This window comes from Trichosurus vulpecula, chromosome 1 (assembly GCF_011100635.1).
Source record: "Trichosurus vulpecula isolate mTriVul1 chromosome 1, mTriVul1.pri, whole genome shotgun sequence".
NCBI classification, from domain to species: Eukaryota; Metazoa; Chordata; class Mammalia; order Diprotodontia; family Phalangeridae; genus Trichosurus; species Trichosurus vulpecula.
Window position 1 is genome coordinate 541,243,391 of NC_050573.1, and position 22,263 is coordinate 541,265,653.

Genomic DNA, 22,263 nt, shown 5'->3' on the forward strand with positions numbered 1-22,263 from the left:
AGGGTCCACCTGCCCCCACCCCGTCACTTACAATTGAGGAAACAGGACCAGACAAGTGAAATGTCTTGTGTAAGGTTACGTGGCGGGATCCGAACCCAGGTCCTCGGACTCGAGAGTCAGGGTGCGCATTGCCTCACAATGCCAGACCTCACGCCACACGCCCCTCATCCTCATCCTCACCCCAGGGTGACGTCAGCGCGCCCGAGGTGACAGTCTCCCCGGGTGTCACTACCCCCTGCACCGAACAGAACCTCTCATACCCTCTGCCGCCTGGGGCCCCGCCCTCCTGGCCTCGGCTTCTTCCCAGCACAGGCCTCGATCACTAGATACGCACCTCTTTCTGCTCCTTCGTTTTCTTTTCCTTCCTTTCCTGCGCCGCGCAGGCTCCCTCCCGGGCTGGTGCGGGGTGTGTCCCGGGGACCGAAGCCGGGTGGGGAGACGTGGACTGCGCGTGCGCCTCGCTCTCCATTTGAGAGCGCGAGGCGTGGTTGGACTAGCTTTTCAGCGCTCCTTTCTTCTTTCTCCGCCTCCTTGGTCCTCTTTAGGGTCTCCATTGGTCTGTTCCCCGGGAACGTAGACCAATCGGATCTAACCTAAGGGCGTGATTGGCGAGAGCGCCCGCCCCTCGTCAGGGCGGCGGCCTGGGATTGGTGGGAGCGCGGCCTGGGTTTTGAATCGCTCCCCGGTTGGGGAGGGCTACTTTTGGAAAGTGCCACGTTTGGGTCCGCGGACCGGGGAGAGCCGGCTCGGGGCTGCCACCGGGGTGCCGGCACTCAAGCGCTGGACGTTGGCAGCCAGCTGGGGACTCCTAGTGGTGCCGGAGACCGCTTGTTGTCAGGGCTCCGAGGCTGTGTGGGCGCCGGCAAAGACCCAGGCTGAGGACAGCCGGGGCAGCGGCCGGGGCGGCGGCGGTGGGACCGAGGCTGCCTGTCTGATACCCCGCCGCGATGTTGGCGGAAAACCTGGTGGAGGAGTTTGAGATGAAAGAAGACGAGCCGTGGTACGACCAGCAGGACCTGCAGCAAGGTGAGGGGGCAACCCCCACCCCCAAATCCGCCGGGAGCGGGGGACATCATCCTCTGGGCGCTCGGGGGCAAGCCTTTCCCCGGCTCACTGTCACTGCGAGGCGGAACACCGGAGGATTAGGAGCTGCTGCATTGGGTGGGACCTGGGAAGAAGGGTGGTGGTGGGACCAAGGAAGAAAGGAGGTGGTGGGACCAAGGAAGAAAGGAGGTGGTGGGGCTGGAGAAGAAAGGAGGTGGTGGGAGTGAAGAAGGAAAGAGGTAATGGGGTTGGAGAAGAAAGAGGTGGTAGGGCGGGAGAAGCCCACCTCTGAGCAGGTGTCCTGCCTGGCTTCTTCTTGGCCAGTGTGCCAGCCCAGAGATGATTCTCCCTTTGCCGCCCCTCCCCTTCTCTGCGGTATAGACTATGTCTGGCTGCAGGCTGGGATGCTGCTGCTCCAGCTTCTCGATTGTGCACTGCTCTCTTGGGTATGTCGTTGAGTCCGGTTGTATGACAAGCTGAACCGGGGTGGGGATGATCGGAGTGGATAAGAGAGGTTGCCGAGACTTTTCTGTCCGAAGTCACCTGGTTGGGTGCTTCTTCGGATGCGTTAAACAATTAAATATTGTTTATGCATAGTTTACCCTTCCGGAATTGTAATGCCTTACTTAGTACGTACCACCCTACATACTACTTGGCCTCCAAAAGCTCCTTTGCGCCCCAGTACCAGTGCTTGTCTGAGGCGGATTTCTCTATTGGCAGTTCTGCTTCAGTTCATCCCAAAATAAATACTTTCTGATCTGCTTACACATCGGGTCCACTTGCTCATTTTTAGCATATTGAACTGATCCCAGGAATTCTTGCATGCTTGAACTATATTATGCCTTTCGACATTTTAAGTAAGTCCTTGTTTAACCCTGTGGACAATTCCCACATTTAGTTTAACTTTAAGCAGTTTTCTTGCTTTTGTTTGTAGAAATGAGGACAGAACTTAATGATAGTTTGAAACCAACACAGACTTTTCCACACCCATATAAACATTCTCCAAAGATCTAAGCCAATTTCACATATATAGTCTTTATAATTAGTAATTTTTATGAAATAAAATATATAATGGCAGTGTGTCATAGTGAGTGGATAGAAAACAGCCAGCCTCAGAGTCAGAAAAACCTGGGTTTAGCCCCTGATCAGAAATATACTTCTCAATATCCCAAATAACTCTCTAAGTTGTAGAGCAGGTGCCTATTCTTTATAATAGAGGGAATTCCTTATGTCAGTGAAATCATAGGTCTGATTTTTTTTAAAAAGTATAGATCATTTTTAACATTACTAGGAGTAGGCATATTTTACAGCTTAAAGGGCTGAGAGTTAATTTGCCCTTTAAATTCCAAATAAGATTAATGAAAGGCATTAGAACACTAAACTTCCTCTTTGAGGAATATGTGCTTAATGACTTGTAACCTTTCTGGAATTAGAGAAAACAATATACGTCTGTTCTTTAGGATAGTTTTTTTCCAACCTAATTTGCTTTGAAAAATCACATAACCAAAGTAGTCAAGCCTTATATTGTCTGTGTAATTCAAACTAGTTGACTATTGCAAAATAGTATTTTCTGTAGTTACTTAGCTTTACTGAGTGTTTTAATACAGCACTGAGTTTATATTGTAGGTTTCCCCTTATATATTAGGTCATTTATTACTCAGATATGTTCTTTAGAATTAATGAAGTATCAACATATAATGGAGGTAGGGAAGAAATCTGTAAAGAAAGCTGAATTTAGAGTCAAAGAACCGGATTTCTAATTCTAACTGTGCTACATACTGTGTGTATGAACTTAGGCAAGTCACTTAACCTCTCTGTGCCTCAGTTTCCATATCTTTAAAATGAAGACATTGGAGTAGTTATCCTCCAAACCTCCTTTCGGCTGTAAATCTGTGGTATGCTAAGTGGAAATTTAGGTGTAAATAAGTACAATAAAAGGAGCTGTATACATGACTTCAAAGATTTTTTTCTCCTCTCTGCTTTTCACAAGTATAAATCCAAGCTCCCAATTGTGTATTGTACTAGGATTGCTGTTTCAGAGTCCTTTTCTACAATGTGGATAAGTCTGCCTTTGCCCTTTGTAAGTATAAGAATTTGTGATGGATAACCCCTGTTAATATTTCACCTACTCTGAAATGAAAGCAAATGTTGGAGTTATGTGAAAAATTCTTTTTAATTTCCTAGACTCTGAATTTTAATATGGTGTTACAATCAAAGGACCTTAAATGTCACCTGATCCAACGCTCTTGCTCCTACCTCAAGGTGTATTTTATACTTTTCAGAGTGCTTTCATACCTATTATCTCATTTGATTCCCACTGTAACCCCAAAAGACAAGCATGAACACCTCAAGAAGGGAGATGTGATGTTTTTTCATGTGTATAACTTGCCAAAGGGCTTTGTAAAAAAACTGAAAATTGAAGTGCTTTGGATCCAAATATTTGTCAAAGTATTTCTCTAGTGACTTTTAATCTGCCTTTGTGTAATGTTTAAAAAGTCAGGAGGTATTTTTCCCATTCTGTAAGTGAAATATCCTGCTGTCCTGTTAGTTCAGTGGTTTTATTTGTGTTCTTAAGCATAACTAGATTTCATGTATTTACTTTTGTTGTTGTTCTCTTTTCCATTTTCTCGGTAGGGAGAATTTGGAAATAGCAAAACAAGTTACCTTTAAACAATCTTAACACCTCCAGCTCCCTCTCCCTGCCCTTTTAAAATTTAGTCCTTAATCAGTCTCAAAGACATCTATCAGTCTCGGAGAAAACCTCAAGGAAGCACTTGAAACTACAAAAGCATCTCTCTCTAGCAATCTTTGTGAGTTTTAGCTAGGTCAAATATTTTGCGAAAGATTTGTTGTACTTTTTAAAAATTAAAAATAATGAAGAACTCACCTTTAAAATGGAGACACTAATCTGCCACCTTATCTCTCATAAGACTCATAATGGTCAACGTGGGATCTTTTATAGAAGGCTATCTGCAAATACTAGAAGGAGAAATTCTCCACTTTTATAAAATACTTTGATGCTGAAAGACTGTCTTTTGTCAGAAGGGTTAGTGTGGTAAAAATACTAACAGTGATCTATTTGAGTAAGAGCTTTTCTGGGACAGGAGCCTTCTGTACAGAGTAATGATGGCTGACCCTTTGAAATGTGCCCCTGAGAACAAGGTGAAGAGCCTTTAGAGCTCGAGTTTTCTTTTAGGGCAGCTGCTATTACATCTACTACCTTTGTGAGCCAGGCAAAAGCCTAGAATAAGGATTCAGGTTTCTACTGTATGCGTCAAAAAGCTACAGCTTGGTTTTTATAAGAATACCAAGCATGTGCCGTTGCTTTATAAAACTTCAATATCTTCTGAAGTTGATAACATCTGCCTTATGTTAACTTCTTTGCTGAATCACTGTTTCTTGGGTCATTAAAATAGATACCAACATTTACTTAATGTTTATGCTAGGAATTTTTGCTTCCCAAAAGCTTAGCAACAGGAGTTAACACCAGAGCGTTAGTCAGTGACACATATTACTTTATTACTTTATAGTGGCAAAAGCTTTCAGTTCTCATGCTAATGCAAAGTTGTTGCTTCAGACTACTAGCTGATATATAGCTTTTATTTGAGAGTAATGTAATAGTTTGTGGGCTTTAGAGACGTAAAATTCACTGACAGCTTTTTTCAATTTTGACGTTCATCGCTGCGTTTAGACCCAGTTTTCTGGGTAGGACGAATTATATTGATGTTTGAGCACCTGCATAGCTTCCTGTTATTCACAGTTAAAATACACTTTAACTTGTTGAATCCTAAAATATATTCCTAACCTTAATCATTGAGTGGGTGTTGCCTCAATCAAACTGAGACCTGGGAAAGACCTCAACTCAAAAAGGCCACAGTTTCCCACAGCATCTGAAGCCATTTCCAGTCATCATGATCTGTATCTTTCCACTGAACCCAAATGGATCCGGAGGAGAGAGTGAGGCTGGTGACTTTGCACAGCCCTCCCTCGCTTAAATCCAATTCACTTGCAAGTCATGGCATCACCTTCCTGATCCTCTTCCAGAATGAAGGACCATCAACAACACCTTAACTTGTTGAATCCTATGATATATGAAAGCATTACTATGTTGGATTTCTGAGCCTGCGGTGAATAGAAAATAACTCAGGGATTCTTGCAGCAAGTTTCTCAGTAAGAGTATAGTCTCAGAATAATAGACGCATAGAGTCTTGGAACTGGAAGGGCCCTTTGAAGTCATCTATAACCCCTTCATCGTATAGTTAAGGAAACTAAGGCCAAGAAAATTTGTCACTTGTCCAGGGTACATAGTGACAAAGTTAGGACTAGAAGCCAGATCATTTGATTCCCCAGGAAGGTGATTTTACCATTAAACAGCTGAGAAAAGAGAACCCCTTAACTAAAGAAACCCTAATAATTATTTAATGAGAAATGAACAGGATCTTCTATACTTTGTTTCCTTTTCACTTTTGCCTTTATTGAAAGTGCCAAATAAGGTTATTAAAAATTCTCATCTATCCCCACTCTGGAAAGCCTTCTTGGGCTTGTTGCCAGTTTTTGTCTACAAGTAGGAGCCAGATGCTATATAACCGGAAAAGAATAGTTTTCCAAACACACACACACACACACACACACACACACACACACGAAACAACAACAACAACCAAAAAAAACCCCTTGTCCTTAAAATAACAGAAGCACCAACAGTCTACAGTGACTTCATGAGTGGTTTGCTGTTTCACAAAAGATAAGGGCATGCTTTTATGGTTGACGCTGGTCTTGCCAAAATCCTATGTTGTCAAACATTCAGGAGCTTGTGTAGCTTAAGATTACTTAGGCTGTCAGGACCTTGTGTAACTAGAAATGTAGTTTATGATAAGAATATACCTTAAATTCTATGCTGTTTGTTTCTCACTTGAAGAGCTCTGTCCTTTGTATTCCTTTGAACAGTAGGAAAATTGGCAAAAGTGGTTAAGATCATACTAAAAATGAAGCTGGTTGCTTAAATAAAAGTATTCCAGACAACCGTATGCGACTGAACAGAAAAGTAGAGTAGTCTCTAACTAGAGGTCTGATTCTGGGACAGGTTTCCTTTCAGATGACTAATTTAGGATATCTTTGTCCTGCCTCTGGCTATTATACTCTGTGACAAACAGGCCCGGGCACAGGAAGGAGAAGTTTAAGTAATATCTAAGTAATGATGTCATGGAAGGCTTTGGCCTCCGTTATGGTTTAGTAGCATCTGGATGATTTTCACACACCCTATTTGTATAAACTATTTTCTGTAGGACCTCAGTCCAAAGACCAAAAAGAATTTAATGAATATTACTGGGCAGTAGCAATTTATTTTTCAGTTGGAAAAAACCAGGATGTAGACTTGCTTGAGGCTGTGACTCACCCACAGAATTGGCAATAACAATCCAAGTTCTTTAATTCCATTTCCATAGTTCTGTGTAATAAGTTAAAATGAGTGAGCTATTTCCACCAGGAAATAAGTATTTTCTCCTGCAAAAATAAGTGGTATTAAACTTGTCTCCTGCAGGAATTTTTATTTTCCATAAATATAAAATGATACTGGTCTGGATGATGAAGGAAGTGATTATAGGGTTGGTATGCAAGTACCATCCTGTAAAATCAGAGAACTGAATTATAATCTCTGTTTTGCTCCTGACTCAGTGCAGTTTTTTAGACCAATCATATAACATCTTTTGTGCCTCTGTTGTCTCATCTGAAAAATAAGACTAAATGTCTTATGTTATGAAGATTAGTATTAAATGCTTTATGTTCTTTGTGAGAAAGGTCTTGTTATATACATACACTGGTGGTATTATATGTAATATTAATATTTATTGTAAATAAATTACTAGAAAATGTATTTTAAGACCAGATTTGCTAGTACTATAAGGATTTTGCTTCTTTATTTTCGTTCCTGTGCCTGTGATTTCATTGGTGCAGAGAACTCCCAGTGAAGCTAGTATGTGTATAAACAGAATTTGAACCTAGGCCTTCTGGACTCAGACTAACTATTCACTATGCCATGGTGCCTCTCTGTTTATTTAAGTAGTTGCAAATATTTTTACTTTCTTCATAATAGTAATACATATGTATACATATATACGTATATATAATTTAAGTATACATTGTGTTGGCATTGGCTTTTGTTCCTCATCACTACTTTTCCAATATTATTGGTTAATTGATAGGAAATTTTAATGGCACTAGCAATAAGTAAGGACTAAATACTATTTCTTCATCTTTTTCTCCTTTAAAAACTTGACTTTGTATCAAATGTGGTAAATATGATGTTCCAGTTGTTCATAATAAATTTACATTTTTCTGCTTCGCCATTTATAAATGTGCATTTGCCACTAATAGAAAACAAATATCTTTGCAATGGGCTTAAAGCCCAGGGATTTCTGAGTTCATCCTGGCTTTGCCACTTACTTGCTCTGTGACTTTGGGCAAATCACCTAGATTTTCTGAGTCTTAATTTCCTCATTCATTAAATAAAGATAATAGTCACATAACCTTTACAGGGTCGTTGTGAAGAAAGTCTCCTGCAACTCCAAGTGCTATAAATCAAACATGTTGTGCCTCACAATTTACAAAACATTTTCCTCACAGCAACCTTGAGAGAGAGCATGAGTATTGCATCATGATGTCCATTTTATAGATGAGGAAGCTACCACATAACTAGCAGGAGTGAGAATGGGATATGAATTCAGGTCTCTTGATGATTACCAAATTCAGTACTGGAAAGAGTAAAGTTATAATCTCTGATACCACAGACAGAGGGAGACTCTAGGGTGGGCTAACAGATGTTCCCTCTTCATAATTATAAGGCATGGAAGTTTCTAGGATGGGTCAGGAGCTGGAAGTAGGGATGGGTCCAGAGCAGAGGCACCTGCAATGTGAGATTCTTTTCACTTGGTTTGGGGTTTTTTGTTTGCTTAGTTTTTTTTTACTAACACCATAGTCCATTTTTCTACTCATTTATATTATAATCTACTGTAAACTGATTTCACCAGATGGCATTTAAAAAGGTTCAAGAGACATAGTTTCTGGGTAATTTAATCATTTTATTAATAATTACAGAATTTTAATAAACGTATGGTCATTTGGCCATCTCCCTGTTAGACCAAAGGTAATCATGGCAGCAGGCTCATAGTTTTTATGTCCTTCTAATACAAGGTGTTCCCCAAGGTAGCAATCAACCCTGATTGGCTCAGAATTAATGAGAGGTGGACTTTACAAAAGAGAAGTGGGCTTACTCCAATGAGGGGCTAAAAGTGAAATCATATCACCCTTGGACAGAATTATCTCTATACTCAGACCACACCCAGCCTTGGGCAATTTAGACAAAAGGGTCTATCTCCCCCCAAACTTGATTGAATGGAATTCACCTTAGACTAGCGATTCCTTGTAAGATTGTGTTGAGTCAAGTAGAGGAGAAGGTTAGCTCAGATTTCAGAGACAGAGGTCTTGAACTGAGGAGAGAGAAAAGGGGGACCTCTGAATCTCCCCAAATCGTTAGTTATTAATAATCATTTCTCTCCTTCCTTTTTTGATGATTCTATTGAGAGAGAGAGTCTCCTCAATGAATCCCTGGTACGACAAACACTTCATCAACATTTCTAACTATGGAACTTAAGAGGGGAGACAATGTGAAGGGAAAAGGGAAAGATGGACAGGCACTTAGGCAAAATCAGAGGGGGCAATCCCTGTTGATAAGTAGATCTTACAGATAAAAGGTACAAAGGGAAAAGTTTAACAAATAGTAAAATAAAGTCTCATCCCTCTGGTTCCTTGGAAAGATCTGCTGCAGCACTCTGGTTTGGGTATGGTCTCAGAGTGGTTCTTCTCTGGTTCAAGTCACTTGTAGAAATGTTATTCTGTGCCTACAAAATTGGTCTTAATGCAATTTTAAACTTACTTTGCTAATAACCAGAGCAAATAATGAAAGTTAGCTCAAACCTTATGACCATATTATTAGAAAATCAAACTTCCGGGGGCAGCTAGGTGGCGTAGTGAATAGAGCACCAGCCCTGGAGTCAGGAGGACCTGAGTTCAAATCCGAGCTCAGACACTTGACACATGTACTAGCTGTGTGACCTTGGGCAAGTCAATTAACCCCAATTGCCCTGAAAAAGAAAAAGAAAATCAAATTTGGAAACTTTTAGATCAGGGAATTTACAGTTTTAGGTTGGCCAATTGTCGTGTTGATATATAAAGGAAACTCAGACACAAACAGAAAATTACAACCCAGTTTTTATACTTGACACTGTTCATTCCCCCTTTAGGAGCATGAGATTCCGCAAAGTAATTAATAACACAAACACTTTTTATAAGAAGATGGACTCTAACACAAAAATCAATTCATTTAGAAGTTGCCAGATTGACGTCAATTGTAACAAAAGGTTCCAGGATGGTATATATAAATGCATTGAGTGATCAGTTTCAAAACAGTGCATATCAAATAAGTTGCCTTAAATTACTCTCCTTTAAGGACATTGATTGTACCAAAATTCTCTTTTTCAAACAATACTGAAGGTGTTTTTGATCTAGTCAACAATAGAATACAGCTTGGTCCCATAAACTGTTGAATCAATACCCTGTCATCCTTACATAATTTGAAACATTTAAGGACCTTTTTTATATGCAATTATATGTAATTTGTAACAAACAGATGACAAGGCCAAATATTCATCTACTTAGTTGTTTAGAATATAGAAAGAACTAAAATTCTAGGCTAAATAGATCAAATCTTATGCCTGCATCTTATTAAAGTAGCTCAGATGTGCTTTAGTACTAGCCTATAATATTGTGTTCATACTAATCACATGACATGATTATAGAAATTTGCCATAAAAGAAGAATAGGGATATAAGGGAAAGTGTTCCCTTATCTTGATGTCAATTCTAGGCAGAAGTTATGTAGATAGCCAATTGTATTGAGCCAGGATTAAAGTCAGTCCGGTGGTATATTTTCCATTCAAGAAGAACTGTCATACTGGGGAAATTGAGTCAGGATAATCCTACCTGAGCCCATGCCAAGAGTCATTCTCCCAGCCTTTCCCATCAGAAATCTGCCTGTAGTTCACAGATGTAAACGACATGGGTTTGCTGACATCATTAATTCATTGGCTCGGTAGCATTCCTTGATGGTCATACCTGGAGTCAGACTAAAATAATATCAGTTACAATCCCAGAAGATCTTAAATAGCAAGTTCCAATAATCAGAGCTTCAGATGGATTCAGCTCTCAAGGGTCACATAGCCTAAGTAACAAGTATTATATAATCTCATATTGGTAACAGTAAGAGATTCATCACAGAAAAATCACAACTTATCCTGATGTAGCTTTCATCCCTAAGTTCAACATTACACAAATGATTTTGCTTTAAGGTGCTTAATAACAAACAAGAAGATACTTGGGATGGGATGTGTAAATATAATAATCCTAAATTATATACAGAGAACACCTTATATGAAACATTGTCTGTAGTGAAATATGTTTAGTTATTAACCACATTCAAATGGATATAAACATAGACCACTACTCTCAGAATCCTTTTAAAGTATGGCAACATTTTTAAGGGGACTCTTAAGTAGTTTGCATGCATTTCTATACATGTTCTCATCCCAGATTAAATAACAAACATAAGTAAAATCAGATTTCCCATTATGGTGACACAAGATAGCTCCTAAGTTACTACTCTTCACTAACATACTTTGTACTGAAATCCTATTCCATAAACAAACGAGGTTCTTGACTTTAACTTCACAATTTAATAGGTTCACGTATTTGTTTCACAAGCTTCTCTACCTTTGCTTAATTATACCCATATCATTCTGAAAGAATGAGATACTCCAGGAAATTGAATCTTATACATATGACAAGTTCAAGCACTAATTTAACTCTTCCTTACGCCATGAAATGACAACAAATTTAGATCAAAATAGCAAGATCTTTCCTACTTGCAGCTTCTTACAGTAATTCAGATGATGTAATATTAATCTAATAACTAATAGATTCAGTATTGCAGTGATAAACTTCCATTCTTTGTCTACACTGATAATAGAAATTTGCTATGAGAGTTATAAGCAGGGACATGGTTATAACAGCACCAAAACTGGTCCTTAAGGCCTATACCACTGTAAGTAGTCTAGCATATGGAACCAGGTGGACAGATTTCTTGCATGGGAAAATGAATTAAGAAGAGTCCAACCATAGCTTTTCTTACCAACCTTATTCCCAGGGACAGATATGGACAAATAATCACTAGCTTTGGATCTCAGATGTTGCTTCCATTGAGCTGCTGTTTGGTTTTTTTTTTAAGCATCCGTTTAAGGACAGTCCAAGGACCCAACAAACCTGAGAATGAAACTCCAAAAAGACTATCAAAAAAACTTTCTCCTCAAATAGTGAGGTGTCATAGTAGGTTTGTACACAATTGTTATCAGTATCATCAAATTATCACAGTATATTGGCTTACAAATAAAATTTAGTAAGCCTTCTAAAAATCACACAAAAATTTTTAATTAAACATGTACACAGCAGATTTTTACTTAAGCATTTCTTCCTAAAAGTATTTCTCTTCCTTAAAAACAGCTTAAAATTTATCCTGATGTTAAAAAGATAATCACTAAACTTTCATGAAGTAAATTGATTGGAAACCTCTAAACTGACATCTATTCAGTCTTAAAAGAAAAAAATCTTTAAAATTGGAATTTATCAAAACTAAGTTTGTGTAAAATGTCTTTTAATATCACAATAAATCCCCAAAGTATCATTAAAAACAAAATAAATTCCTAATCATCACAAAATTCCTAGTTACCACCCCTCTCTCATCAAAAAGTGTTTACAATGGGGAGGATTCAGTTTTTCTAAGCCCCCCCCCCAAAAAAAGCTATTAAATTAGCCTTATCACAATAACAAAGTTTACTAGGCCTTTAAAAATTTACTCAATATCCTTTTTTTCTTTTTATCTTAAATGTATCACTAAAAACCAAGAAAATAATTTTATTCTGGAATCCCACATAGTGAATATGTGATAGTTCACTTAAACCCCTAGAAAAACACTGGCTAGTAGCTGTAAACCTCCAGATTAACATAGAAATTCAACATAACATAAAGATTAATGTAAAAAAATTTAGAAGACCTTTGAGATTATCGGGTTCAGACAGCTTAATGCAGAGATGAAGAAACTCAGTCTCCGAGATGTGAAGTGACTTTTGCAAAGTCACATGACTAGTTAGAATCTGAGACTGAAGCACCGTCCACATTTCCATTAGATCATACCAATAGCTACTGATGTGATCTAAGTGGCATAGTGGATGGAGTGCTAGGTCTGGAGTCAGGAAGACTTGAGTTCAAACCCTGACTCAGACTCTTACCAGCTAGGTGACCCTCAGCAAGTCACTGAACTTCCCTGCCTCAGTTTCCTCATCTATGAAATGAAGAAAATAGTAACACCCACCTCCCAGGTTTGTTTTGTGGATCAAATGAAATAATATTTGTCCAGGTCTCAGCACAGTGCCTGGCATGTAGAAGGTGCTATGTTAATGCTGGCTCTCTGTCCCAGGGTTGTTGTGGGGATCAGATGAGATAACATTTGTAGTAAAGTGCTTTGTAAACTTCAAAGCGCGACATAAATGCTTTGTTGTTGTTATGGGGATGATGTTATATTTACTATGTATATTTTTGTTAGATCTGCAACTTGCTGCTGAACTTGGGAAGACGTTGTTGGATCGGAACACAGAGCTTGAAGAGTCTCTTCAGCACATGTACACAACGAATCAGGAGCAGTTACAGGAAATTGAGGTAAACTCAGTTACATTCCTGAAGTGTTCTGCGGTATTCCTGAAGTTCTGGGCTTTCAGTGTAGCGTGTGTCTTTTTGTTTAATTTGTATATCCATCACATACTGAAACAGATTGCTGCAGCGAAAGTCAATATTTGAATTCCAGTGTAGCCCTGACTAATATTGAGAAAACTTGATTGAATTGCAGGATTGCTCAAATAGAGCCCCCTTCCGTGCCTTAGGTGTAGAAAACCAAGAAATACTGAATCTTTTAGGCTTCTTTTTTTGGGAAAAGTACCATGAATAGTAGAATTTTACAGCTACTTAGAACCTTAAATTATCCTGTATCTTTTCCCACTAACTTCAAAGATGATAAAATGAGGCCTAGAAAAACAAAGTGACTTGACTGTGGTCAAGGAATTAGTCTGAGAGCCAGGTTAGAGTGAATCCCTGGACTCCTTTTCAGAGTATTGTCTACTATGCCATGTTAACACATTGATGACATTTTGGGGATAAGATTTCAGAGTTGCAGGCTGTTAGAGCTGGAAGGGAAGGTCTTAGAAAGCACCTCGTCTATCTCTCATTTTGGAGAGGCAGTGTGGAGGAAAACCCTGAACTTGGAACCAAGAGACCTCAATTCAGTCCCAGCTCCTTTGGGCAAGTCACTTAACCTTTCTGGACCTCAGTTTCCTTATTAGTAAAATTGGGATAGTACTTTATATTACCTCAAAGTTGTAAGGAAAGTGCTTTGTAAACCATTAAGTGCTGTATGAGAATGAGCTCTTTATGTCAAGGTGACTTCCTCATGGTCAGTTAGTTAGGCTTTGTCAGAGCTGGAACTAGAACAGTCCTCTGACACTCAACCAGTGTTCTTTCCTTTCTTCCCTGCTGTCTCCCTTTAAAATTAACTAAGTTTAAATTGCATATGACAGTATTTAAACACAGAACAATGGTGGGAATACTGCGTTTCTGCTTTTAGTTTTTTTAGTTTCTTAAATTTTGAAGATAAGGCATTCTGAAGGTAAAGGACCAAGGTGACTAAATTCTAAGTTGCTCATTTATTAGTTTTTCTCCTGAGTTTTACCATGCAAAGGATTAAGAGTAAAACATTTTTCTCTACTGTGGTTTCAATCTGTTTACATTTACAGGTATTTTTGATTTAATGATTGTCACATAAAATAGAAAATAATCTAAGAGAGATGCTTAACTTCAGATTCTTTAGTAAGGAGAGGCATTTATTAAATGCTTATTCTGTGCCAGGCACTGGGGATATAAATTAAAAAAACAAAACAAAACAGCCCCTGCCTTCAAGGAGTTTGCACCCAGACGGGAAAGACGATGTACAAATGCGTGAGCCAGGGAGGGCTCAGAAAGTTGTCTGGTTGGTGAGTCTATCCATGAGCAGAACTGTTTTGATGATGAGGTAATTGTTTCACCGGCTGTTGGTAAATACTGCCATTTAAGTAGCACAGGTAATTGAAGACCTTTTTTACGGTTCTAGAACCATTACATTATTAATTATTTTATTAGTAAACTTAATTTTTTTTTAGAAATACCTCAATCAATAATCTTGCAAGTTAAACCTCCAAAGATTTTGACAACATAGGAACCAGGGCTTTTGTGCCTGTGCAGAAAAGTTTCACATTGTCCATGCTCATGGAGCCTGTGTTACCTGAATCAGCATCTTTGGAGGACCGCCTCAGTGCTGGGGTTATAAAGATAGGAAGCATAGGAATTGGGTGTCAGAACAAAAAAGAACTTAAGGTCACATAGCCCGATACCCATAGCTTATAAATGCAGAAGGTGTGGTGAAATGACTTTTTTAGGTTAATTAATAACAGAGATGTGACTTGAGCCCACCTTTCTGGTTCTCTTCTTCTACACTATAACCCGGAGGGAGCCAAACACAAGAAGCTTATGAGTGCATTACTCAGAAATGATTCCACCCTGGGGCAGCTAGGTAGCACAGTAGATAAAGCACCAGCCCTAGGGTTAGGAGGGACTGAGTTCAAATACAGCCTCAGCCACTTCACAGCTCACACTTACTAGCTATGTGGCCCTGGGCAAGTCATTTAACCCCAATTGACTCACCAAAAAGAAAAAAGAAATGATTCTACCCAAAAGATCTTATCAAAAGCAAAAAAGTGTGCTTACAGTGTATGCAATAGACCCTCTCCTTAACTGCATTTTCACAAAACTTTATGTGGCTTGCCCAAAACATACTTCTAAAACTTTTGGGAAAGTGAGTCTTAAAATTAGGCCAAGTACAACTTTAATGTGTTAGACAAAGATTGTAGAACATGCTGTTCCCTTAGTTGAAGTTAATGAGGCTTAGAGTTTGCCAAGATACCTACAATACTTACCCAAGCTTTTAAAAATTGAAGGCCTGCCAGATGTCACATTGGCCAAATAGAATGACTTTCTAGCTTGATTGATAACCTAGGTGGATCACACTATTTGGTTAATTCCTTTATGATTCACTTCATATATGGAGAACAGAGGGGAAAGAGAATTTTGTTTGTATTGCAGAATCCCAAAATGATTTAAAATACTTAACTGTAATAATTATATATTTCAGATTCATCTAATTATTAAATGCCAGCTGTGCAAAGGGCACAGTGTTGGCTGCTTGTAGAGGGTCAAAGTTTAGCTAAGACAATCCTTGGTCTGGAGATTGCATCACCTTGTGTTATACGGTCCTTCCACGTTTGTGAGTGACAGTAATAGGAAGGACTACATGGAAAGTACATTGGAGGGAGACAAAACAAAGTGCCGCTTAAACTCCAAAGGGTAAAAGCAGCAGGTCATGGAGAAGGTGCATTTGAGTTGGGTTTAAAAGATGGGGAGGAAATCCGAAGACCAGAGGTGGCGGAGGACGTTCCCAGAATGGGAAACAGCAAGACAAAACAGCAAGAAACGTTCAGAGGGCAAGTCAGAACAGTTTAGTGTGCACTGAGGGCAATGAGATGAAATAAAAGAGGAAAGATGGAATAGCACTGCATGGTGAAGAGTCCTGACAAGTAGGTGACATGTTGGCAAGACCTAAAAGAGCCCCTGAGAGTTTTTGAGTGAGGAATGATCAAATCTGGCAGGGGTTCAGGGGATGAAATGGAAGACAGTGGAGTGGGAAGGATGCATGACAAGGCCTTTTTGCAGTAGTGGCACAAGCCTGTGGCAATGAAGGATGTTGTCAGTCGGTAACAGTGAGAACAAGAGGCTGGGGTCGAATGGAGATGTGTGTTAATGGAGATAAAAGAGGGGAGTCCAATGGAACACCAAGGTCTTGAACACAGAAGACTGGGTAGATATGGTGCCATGGACAGAAAACGGAAGTCAGAAAGAGGAAAGGTTTAAGAGGAAAGATGAAGTGGGTTTGGGACATGTTGACTTAGATGTGCTGGTAGAAGGGGCATCCAGGTGACACTATTCTATCAGCAGTTGGAGATTAGAATCTGGGATGAGAAGAGAATCAGGGGTTGAGAGATAATAGATTTAGGAGTCGATATCCAGGGGCTTTCTGTGGCTAATATGTTTCAGTTCAATGGAAATGTCATAAAATTTCAGTCTTTCTGAAGAGTGGTATGTAGAAATCAGTCTTAAAAGAATATTGATATTAATTACATAAGCATAACTATACACACTAGGCAACCCCTCCCAACAACAACAAAACAAATTAAAGCACTTCTTCCAACTGTAGAAGAGAAATTTCAACTCAAATTACTACATAATTAATGGGCCTATCAGTTAGTAAAGGAACTAGGAGCTTACACCAGAACAATTGCTTTGTAAGTTGTTTATCTTTATTTCTTTATCTGTTTAAGGAAGTTAATTAAACTAGTTTCTCAAATATTCAGACTAGAAAGTACAAATTATCATTTTTTTCAATCAGAAGTTCTAGCTTTGAATCTAAAAAGACAAAACATTAAAATACGTAGATGAGCATTTCAGAATCAGCAAAACAGGCATGTTCTTTGAAAGGAATATTCATCCTTATTGCTTTCCTTAGCTTTAAATGTCACCTAAGAAAAAAGCAATCTCCATCCTTTACTTTCACTTCTTGTCTTCTCACTTATTTCTTAACCCTTAGCAGCCTGGCTTCTGATATTATCACTCCATCATTACTCTTGCCTTTTCTTAATCCTCATTCTTTTTGACCTCTCTGAAGAATTCAACACTGTTGACAACTCTCTCCTGGATGCTTTCTCCTATTTGGGTTTTCATGACACACTGCCTTTTCTCTTGGTTTTTCTTCTACCTGACTGTTTCTTCTCAGTTGTTTTTACTGGTTGATCATCTTTATCATCCCCCACCCCCAAATGCAAGTATTCTCCAAGGCTCCATCTTGGGCTCTCTTTTATTTCCTCTCTCTCTACTCTCATTTGGTGACCTCATCAGCTCCCATGGACTTAATTATGATCCCTCTAGAAATCATCTCTCTATATCTAGCCTTAGTCTCTCTCCTGAGGTCCAGTCATTCATCTCCAACTGCCTCTTAAACATCTCCAGTTGGATATCCTGTAGTCATCTCAAACTCAACATGTCCAAAACTGAACTAATATCTTTACCCCAAAAAAAGTCTTCCAGACTTCTTTAATTCTGTCTAGTGCGCTGCTATCCTTCCAGTTTCTCAAGTAACAGAGTAAGGGTTAACCATGAGTCATCTTCTCTCTCATACCACATGTCCAGTCAGTTACCAAATATTGTTTCTGTCTTTGTAATATCTCTTACTTTGATCTTCCTGCACTATTGCGAAGGCATCAAGTCTTCCTTCTCCCGTCCATCTACCACACAGCAGCCAAAGTGATTTTCCTAAAATACAGGTCTGACCGAGTAATTACCCATCCTCCCCTCAATAAAATCCAGTTTATTAGATGCATCCTATTGTCGCTAGAATCAAATGAAGTTCCTGTGGCTTTTAAAGCCCTTCACAAACTAGCTCTGACTTACCTTTCCAGTCTCATTATGAATGATCCCCCCTTCCATGTCCTACAGTTTAGCTGGACAGGCCTTCTTACCATTCTTCACACATGACATGGTTGTCTCTGTACTTTTGCACTTCTGTCTCCCATGTTTGGAATGCTTTCTGTCTTTACCATCACTTCTTAAAATCCCTTATTTCCTCCAGAACTCCACTGTTATCTTCTCCTCACCCTCAAATTTATGTTTTATATTCATTTTGTATAGATTTCATATATACTTATCCATGCCTAAGTTTTTTTCCATGCTACAGAATATAAGCTCCTTAAAGTCAGAGACTATTTTAATATTGTCTTTGTACCCCCAGTGCCTAGCATATAGTAGTTGTTTATTAAATCGTTGTGGATTAATTGTTTGATCTATTCTATTAGCAAAGAAACTCAAATTTGAGGTGATTCAGAAGGATAATCCCAATGGGCTATAAAACTGTGCATACCCTTTAACCCAGCAATACCACTACTAGGTCTGTATCCCAAAGAAATTTAAAAGAAAAAGGAAAAAGACATATATGTACAAAAATATTTATAGCAGCTCTTTTTGTAGTAGCAAAAAATTGGAAATTAAGAAGCCCATTAATTGGGGAATGTCTGAACAAGTTGTGGCTTATGGGTGTGATGAAATAGCGTTGTGCTATAAGAAATGATGAGCAGGATGGTTTCAGAAAAACCTGAAAAGACTTACATAAATTGATGTGAAGTGAGCAGAACCAGAACATTGTACATAATAACAGCAATATTGTATGATAATCAACTGAGAATGGTGTAGCTTTTCTCAGTGATACAGCGGTTTGAGACCATTGAGAAGGATTCATGATGAAAAATGCTCTCCACCTCCATAGAAAAAAGTGATGGAGTCTGAATATAGATGGAAGCATGCTTTTTTTTACTTTATTTTTCTTGGGTTTTTGGTGTGTGTGTGTGTTGGTTTTGGGGAGGTTTTTTTGGTCTGTTTTCTGTCACAATGTGGCTAATATAGAAATGTTTTGCATGACTGCAAAAAAAAAAAAAGGATAATCCTAAAGCAAACCATTCACAGAGAATGAAGAACAGTACGTGTGGTAATGGGACTTGTCACCTTGGTGGTCTTCCTTTGTCTTTTGGATAAAATACAAACTCCTCTGTTTGACTTGTAAAGCCCTTCATCTTCTGACTCCAGACAACCTTTCTGGGTTTATTGTACCTTTGTGCTGTCTTAAATGACAGCCAGACCGCCGTACTTGATGTGCTTTATTCTATTTTCCATCTTAAAGCCCTTGCCAAAGCTATCCTCCCATCCCTGGAACATGCACTGCCGCCTCTTAGAATGCTTTGCTTCCTTCAAGAAAAAGAAAAGGCAGCCATGTAGTCCAGAGTTCAAACGCTTGAACACTTACTAGCACTATGTCCCTGTCTGCCTCATTTTCCTGAACTGCAAAAAAGGGGAGGGGGGGGGAAGGGAATCATAATAGCACCTACTTCATGGTTGTTGTGAAGATCAAATGAAGTAATACTTGAAAAGCACTTGGCACAGTGCTTGACACATAGTAGGTGTTTAGTAAATGGTTGTTCCCTTCCCCTCCAAAGCTCAGCTTAATTTTTGCCTCCCACTGAAAGTCTTTCTTGTTCCCTCTCACTGCCCACCTCCCCACCCCCAGTTTCTGTTGCTAGTGCCCCCCCTCAGAAAAGACTTAGTTATCTATGTTGTCTACATTTGAATTTCCTTTCCAGCGTCCTTGTCGTCATCTCCACTCCTATCCCCCCCACCCCACTAAGTTCTTTCCTTCTGGGCTAAGGTTGATTGAGTTTTGTCTCTGTTTCTGCAGCACAGGAAAGGCCTCCTACGTAGTGGAATGGTAGAAAGGGTGGCTGTAAATTGAGCAGCCTTTGACTGATTAAGGAAGCAATAGACAACTGGGAATTTTACAAGAGTGGATTTTAGACCTTGGCTATGCCTTCTTTGGAAAGCTGGATTTTTAACACTTCTGATAAGATTGGCCACCATTCTGCTAGCTGGGAAGAGATTTTTAGTTTATGTTATCTAATTATCTATGTTCTAGTTGGACCTATTCCTGTTGATTTCAGAGGCTTCTTGTCTTTCTGTGCCCTTTTCTAGTACTACTATCTCAGCATCAAGTTTTTCTGGATTCCAGGACTGGTTTTTCTATCCTGGATGGAGAAAAGGAAGGAAAACATTTAATGTGGCAAATTACTTTGGGCATCAGTGTGGCCTAACGCAATTAGATTAGTGGATAGCCTTCTACAATTCCACAAGTACTTTTCAAGTTTATGTTTTCAATGTGTGAACAGAGTAGAGGGTAGTTTTATCACTTCATCCATAAACAATTTTAAGTGGTTGCTAATGTAGTGGTTAAGTATACTAATTCTTAATATTAGTACTTAAACTGTGTTTAGAGAACCTCATTCTGCTTTTAAGGCAGCATAGTGGACTATAAAAGGTAATGAACTAGGAGTTGTAATTCAGTTCAGCAAATTTATTAAGCGCCTGCTGTGTGCAAGCTCCTCTCTGTGGACATTCCCCACTCCCACCTCCATAGATTCCTTGAGGGTGTGGACTATTCATTTTTGTCTGTAACCGTAGCACTGCCAACAGTGCTTAGCATGTATTAAGCACTTAATAAAACGTATGTGGATTGTTAAGACCTTGTTTCTAGTCCTGATTTTGCCACTAAATTATTTGTACTTAACCTCTGTGAAAGAAAAAAAACTCAGTACCCTGCGTTTTGGCCGAAGGCTCTGTCAGAGACAAATTTTTAAATTTATCTTCTAAGCATAGGTATGCTTAGAGAGAAGAGGAAAGGGCAGAGTTTCCGCTTCATTACAATTCTCTCTGACCCAAGCTATGGCTTCTTACATTTTTATAGTAATCTTGAAACAAAAAGACAAAATTCCTTAACAAAGAAAAATATGAGTCTCTAAGTTTCAGTAAAGCATTTTTTTGATTTATCAAGCAGAATTGTAGTACTGTTTGTGTTGGGTGGTCTGCTCTTGAAAATCTGCCTTCCTGAAAACCTTAGGTACAAAGCTAAAACAAAATGAGACAAGTCAGCAGGCCTTTTATTAAGCCTCTCCTGATGTACCAGGCACTGTACTAAGTAAGGGCTGGGGATACAAAGAAAAGTAAGACAATAGTAGTCCCTGTCCTCAGGGACTTCACTGTCTAATTGGGGAGACAATTGCAAACAACTGTGCACAAACAAGATATTTACAGGGTAAATTGGAGATAATCAACAGAGGGAAGGCACTAGCATTAAGGGGGACTGGGAAAAGCTTCTTGTAGAGGGTGGAATTTTATCTGGGACTTAAAAGAAGCCCAGAAGGTGAAGAGGAGAAAGGAGAGAGTTCCAGACCTGGGAGACAGCCTGTGGAAATGCCCGGAGTCTTCGGGGAGGAACAAAACAAGGGGTCCATTGTCATTGGGTCTGGGAGTATTCTGGGAGTGAGTACGGTATGAGAAGATTGGAAAGGTAGGAGGGGGCCAGATTATGAAAGGCTTTGAATGCCAAACACAGGATTTTGTATTTGAGGGAGCTACTGTAATTTATTGACTAGTATAGGGAGGAGTGACATAGTCAGATCTGGGCTTTATGAAGATCAGTTTGACAGCTGAGTAAGGATGGGCTGAAGTGGAAGTCCTGAGGCAAGGAGACCAACTGTTGTTGCTATTGTCAGGAAGACTTATCTTCTTGAGTTCAGATCTGGCCTCTGACACTTACTAGCTGCGTGACCCTGGTCAATCACTTAATCCTGTTTGCCTCAGTTTCCTTATCTGTAAAATGAGGAGAAGAAAATGGCAAACCATTCCAGTATCTTTACCAAGAAAACTCCAAATAGGGTCATGAAGAGTTGGGCATGACAGACATGATTAAACAATAACAGAAAGATCTCCTAATCATATAGTAGAATAAGCCCTCCTTGGATTTATTCAGAGGACCTAGATTTGAATCCTAGCTCTGTCTGCTCCTTACTAGCTGTATGAATTTAAACTAAATCTTTCTGAGACAATATGATCAGACTCTTTTGTCCTTTATGCAAATTATTGAGGGTTTCAAAGAACCTTTGTTTATGCAGGTTATGTTTATTAGTATTTACCATATTAGAAATAAAAACTGATTCTTAATTCTCTTCAGTGGCTTAATAGAATGCTTCTGCATTCAGTCTTTTGCAGTGTGTTGTTTTGGTTGAAGTCTGTGAAGAAAATTCAGCCTCACAGATATATAGCTGGAAAAGGGAGGAGTATTTTAATAGGCAAAATATTATTGTTCAATGGTTTCAGTTGTGTCTGACTCTTTATGACCCCATTTAGGGTTTTCTTGGCAAAGATACTGGAGTGATTTGCCATTTCCTTCTTCAGTTCATTTTACAGGTGAGGAAATTGAGGCAAACAGGGTTAAGTGACTTATCCAGGATCATACAACTAGTAAGTGTTGGAGGCCAGATTTCAAGAT

The 22,263-nt window shown here is 39.2% G+C and overlaps 2 protein-coding genes across 2 annotated transcripts in view; one reads left to right on the forward strand and one right to left on the reverse strand.

Annotated features, from left to right (window-relative positions):
• Positions 1 to 436, reverse strand: part of LOC118834881 (transmembrane protein 180-like) — a 76,071-nt gene extending 75,635 nt beyond the window's left edge. The window contains exon 1 of the mRNA XM_036742317.1: positions 335 to 436. The gene's annotated coding sequence lies outside the window, so the exon portion shown is untranslated. The remainder of the gene's footprint in view (positions 1 to 334) is intronic.
• A 194-nt stretch (positions 437 to 630) lies between these two features.
• Positions 631 to 22,263, forward strand: part of CDR2 (cerebellar degeneration related protein 2) — a 33,671-nt gene continuing 12,038 nt past the window's right edge. The window contains exons 1-2 of the mRNA XM_036742128.1: positions 631 to 1,026; positions 12,751 to 12,863. Coding sequence (XP_036598023.1) covers positions 948 to 1,026; positions 12,751 to 12,863 — 192 coding nt within the window. The 5' untranslated portion in view covers positions 631 to 947. The remainder of the gene's footprint in view (positions 1,027 to 12,750; positions 12,864 to 22,263) is intronic.